This window comes from Lipotes vexillifer, unplaced genomic scaffold (genome assembly GCF_000442215.2).
Source record: "Lipotes vexillifer unplaced genomic scaffold, Lipotes_vexillifer_v1.1 scaffold43, whole genome shotgun sequence".
Lineage (NCBI taxonomy): Eukaryota > Metazoa > Chordata > Mammalia > Artiodactyla > Lipotidae > Lipotes > Lipotes vexillifer.
In genome coordinates, this window is record NW_006770037.1 from 3,367,137 (window position 1) to 3,371,706 (window position 4,570).

At 46.9% G+C, this 4,570-nt stretch overlaps 1 protein-coding gene across 1 annotated transcript in view; it reads right to left on the reverse strand.

Annotated features, from left to right (window-relative positions):
• TBPL2 (TATA-box binding protein like 2) overlaps positions 1–1,892 on the reverse strand; it is a 25,663-nt gene extending 23,771 nt beyond the window's left edge. The window contains exon 1 of the mRNA XM_007445986.1: positions 1,816–1,892. Coding sequence (XP_007446048.1) covers positions 1,816–1,869 — 54 coding nt within the window. The 5' untranslated portion in view covers positions 1,870–1,892. The remainder of the gene's footprint in view (positions 1–1,815) is intronic.
• Between the last annotated feature and the right edge of the window lie 2,678 nt (positions 1,893–4,570).

Here is a 4,570-nt window from a genome sequence, read left to right on the forward strand (position 1 = left end):
GTGCAACTGAGGGAAGCAGCTAACGTAAAATTCATGGCATTTGTTATGGAAAAAAATCCTTGGTACATATATTACCATCCACTTCACCCAAGTTGCAGGCCTGGATTCTAGATTTTGACCACTGCTGGCAGGATAACCTCATCCCTTAGAAGATCATACTTCTGACAACTGAACAGTCACCAGTGCCTTGTGCTGCATCTTCTCTATCACAAAGCTAGTTAGCTAATGTCTGGCTAGAGCCTGTTGAATTGTGCTGTTACCACAAGTCCAGCAGATGGCAGGGGTGACTAAATGTTAGAAGAAAACACTTAAGAAGGATGCACTTATTCTCTGGAAATAAGATTTGACCTTATTTCATTTTGAATTATGTTATTAGTCTCTAACTCCCTCCACCCCCATCCCACAGATGGGCCCTGAGGGACACTGAGGTGGGGACAATGGCCCAGATTCCTCTCCATTGTTTTTTTGGCCTCTTCTGTTCTAGCCAGAAAAGATTCCATCAGCCAATTTACACTAAAGCACTAATATCTGCAACTATCAGTGTCTCCCCTCCGTTTTCCCATTATGGCATTTTAGCAGGGGCCAACGCCTCCACCGAAAGAATTAAACTTCAACAAGGAATTTAAGGCAATGGCAACAAGATATCAAAGGGGGATGTTTTATGGCAGTGGAACCCTGACAGCCTCCTTTCGAGAGAATATGCTTACAGAGTATTCCCTGCATCCTTGGCCTTATACCTGAAGAAACTTTTTGTTAAACTGTCTTTGCAGAGTCATTAACTCATCTTTCTCAGAACCTTTCCAGCGTGGGCTCTCCTTTTGCAATGTTAAACGCTGTGGGACTTCACTATTTCTACCTCATTGCTAATCACTGTCTATTTAAAAATCCGGGGACTTCCCTGGTGGCGCAGTGGTTAAGAACCCACCTGCCAATGCAGGGGACACGGGTTTGAGCCCTGGTCCAGGAAGACCCCCACATGTCGCTGAGCAACTAAACCCGTGTGCTGCAACTACTGAGCCCACGTGCTGCAACTACTGAAGCCCGCACCTAGAGCCGGTGCTCCACAACAAAAGAATCAACCACAAAGAGAAGCCCGCACACCACAACAAAGAGCAGCCCCCGGGGCTCACTGCAACTAGAGAAAGCCTGCGCACGGCAACGAAGACCCAATGCAGCCAAAAATAAATAAAATTTAAAAAATATATATCCGGGGCTTCCCTCGTGGCGCAATGGTTGAGAGTCCGCCTGCCGATGCAGGGAACACGGGCTCGTGCCCCGGTTCGGGAATATCCCACGTGCCGCCGAGTGGCTGGGCCCGTGAGCTACGGCCGCTGAGCCTGCGCGTCCAGAGCCTGTGCTCCGCTACGGGAGAGGCCACAACAGTGAGAGGCCCGCGTACCTCAAAAAAAAAAAAAAAAAAAGAATCCGACACCACCCCGCTAGCCGAAAGTTTATCCCTTGCTTTACTTTTTGAAGACTCCTTCCTCTCGTTTCTACAGTTCTTAAATTAAAAAACAAAACCAAAAAAACGTAAGAATCACAAACTGAAAGAAGCCACAGGTGCCTCCAATTTGTATTCATACTACACCAGATTCGAGTTCTGTTGGCAGCCTTGGGTAAGTTATTTCAACTCTCGAACCTTCTATTTTTTTCAACTGAAAGACGGAGATAATCAAGCCCACCTCCTAGGGTCGCTAGGAGTTTTACGAGAGATAAAATAAAGGCAGAATCCTTAGTGCGCAGCACCCAGAGCCCAGCAATGGGGCGGGACGCGGCCCCTGACTCTGGGACACTGGCGGCGGCTTCCAGGCTCACCTGGGCGGCGCACCGGGCCAGGAAGAGCTCCAGGTACGTTTCTTCCCCCTCCATGGACGGAGGGCTCACTGTAAGGGGTTGGGAATCGAAGGGAAGAGCCAGCACGAATCGAGCTGCCGCTGACTCCTACGAGGCGCGCGGGGCGTGGAAGCCGTTTATCAGCCGGCGGCCGCACGTGGCGAGGCGGGGCCCGGGCGGGGGGCGGGGAGCCGGGGACCAGGGGCCGGGCGGGGGCCCTTGTGCCGGGCCCGCGCAGTCCGCGCTCATGTAGCCGGCGCGAGGGAGTAGATGCTGAGCCAGGGAGCTGGGTGCGGAGCTCAGCAAGGGGCCCGCGGAGCTCAGCAAGGGGCCCACGGGTCGCGAGCAAGGGAAGAAGAGCTGCGGCTGGGAGGGGAAGCCCAGCCTCGCTGGGCTGCTGTCACCACACCCGCCCACAGCTGAGAAGCAACTCGGCCTGCAAATCCGGAGATTTCCTTCCACCTGCGAGTGCTGCCTTTGCCTCCTGCAGGAGAAAAGGTATCGGTGTTCGTAGCATGAAAGGTGAAAGAGCTGGACAGTGAGAAAATAAATTTTTTAAAGATAATTTTTTTCTTTTCTTGAGCAGAGCGAGTGGGATTTGAGGCGCTTTACCCAGTCAGGTGTTGCACTTTTATGTCATAATTACTTCTCACTTTCAAACCCCAGCTGGCTTTTTTCCAGTCTAAATTCAGTCTAAAGCCACATATAAAAGAATGTGTTGCTGCAGTTAGGGTTGATGCAGCTGAAGAAGGTAATGTAAAACCAAATAATTAGAGGATTTCCCCCTTTTTTGAAATTATTTTAATTTTTAGTGCCTCAGCTTTCATAAGAACTTACATGTGCGGAATGGTTCTATAAATATAATTGATACCTTTTATGTAAGATATTTCAAAATGTACGTGGAGACGCACACATAAAATACGTCTTCCCTTCTAGCCTATACTCTCTGAGAACAGGGATTTTGATTACTAACCTTTGTGCCTCTGTACCAAGCTTATAGATGATCAATAAAATTGATCAGTGAATGAAAAGCCACCCTCAGAATGGAGCATAGTAGAAAAAGAGAACTCTAAGAATCAGGTCAATAAAAATTGTGTAGAGTTTCTAATCAAGAACATAGGAAATATTTTGATAAAGCTGGAATATTTTTTATAAATTTATTTATTTTATTTTTGGCTGCGTTGGGTCTTCATTGCTGCATGCGGGCTTTTCTCTAGTTGCGGTGAGCCGGGACTACCCTTTGTTGCGTGCATGGGCTTCTCACTGCAGTGGCTTCTCTTGTTGCGGAGCACGGGCTCTAGGCACGTGGGCTTCAGTAGTTGTGGCTCCCGTGACCTAGAGCACAGGCTCAGTAGTTGTGGCGTATGGGCTTAGTTGCTCCACGGCATGTGGGATCTTCCCAGACCAGGGCTTAAACCCGTGTCCCCTTCACTGGCAGGTGGATTCTTAATCACTGTGCCACCAGGGAAGCCCAAAGCTGGAATTTTATATAATGGTTATACTGATATATAATTAATCTAATGATTTATGTTAAGTGAGATAGCCTGTCAAAAACGTTTAGCATAATACCTGCTTAGTAGCCCAAATATTAGCTCTTATATACTGAAATATAATTAATCTAATGATTTATGTTAAGTGAGATAGCCTATCAAAAATATTTAGCATAATACCTGCTTAGTAGCTCAAATATTAGCTCTTAGTTTTGTTATTAGACAAACATGGACCAAATTGTGTCTGCCCCTCCCCCAAAATTCATATGCTGGAACCCTAATCCATGTAACTGGTGTCCTTATAAGAAGACAGAAACACCAGGGATACCTGTGCACAGAGAAAAAGGCCATGTGAGGACACAGTGAGAAGGTGGCCATCTTTAAGCGAAGGAGAAGGGCCTCAGGAGAAAACAGACCTTCTGACACCTTGATCTGGGATTTCCAGCCTCCAGAACTGTGAGAAAATAAATTTCTGTTTTTTAAGCCATTCAGTCTATGGTATGTTGCTATGGAAGCCCTAGGAGGCTAAAATACATGCTTATAAAGTATCTCATGATATGTGGTAGGTGGAATTCTGAGATGGTCCCCCAAATCTCCACCTTCTCCAGTTAGGTAAACACTAATCTAAGTGCTGCTGTGAAGGGATTTTGCAGGTCTAATTAAGGACCCTAATCAGTCAGCTTTAAGGAGAGAGACATTAACCTGAGTGAGCCTGACCTAATCACCTGATCAGGTGAGCCCTTAAAAGGAACTGGGCTCTTCCTGGGGAGAAAGATTCAGAGCTAGAGAAAGAATTACCATGAGGGAGATTCTCCATTGCTGCTTTGGATATGGATGGGGTTATGATGCAAGGAAGGTGGGTGACTTGGAGGAGCTGAGAGTAGCCCATAGCTGACACCAGCAGGGAAAGTGAGACCTCAGTCCTGTAGCTGCAAGGATCTGAATTTGGCCAAGAACAAAGAAAGGAGGGCTTAAAAGGAGCTCAGCCTGGCCACTACCTTCATTTCAGCCTTGTAAGCTCTGAGCAGAGAACCCAGTCATGCGGTGCTCAGACTTACAACCTATACAACTGTGATCTTATAAATAGGTGTGTTTTTTTTTTTTTTACATCTTTATTAGAGTATGATTGCTTTACAATGATGTGTTAGTTTCTGCTTTATAACAAAGTGAATCAGTTATACATATACATATGTTCCCATATCTCCTCCCTCTTGCGTCTCCCTCCCTCCCAACCCTCCCTATCCCAC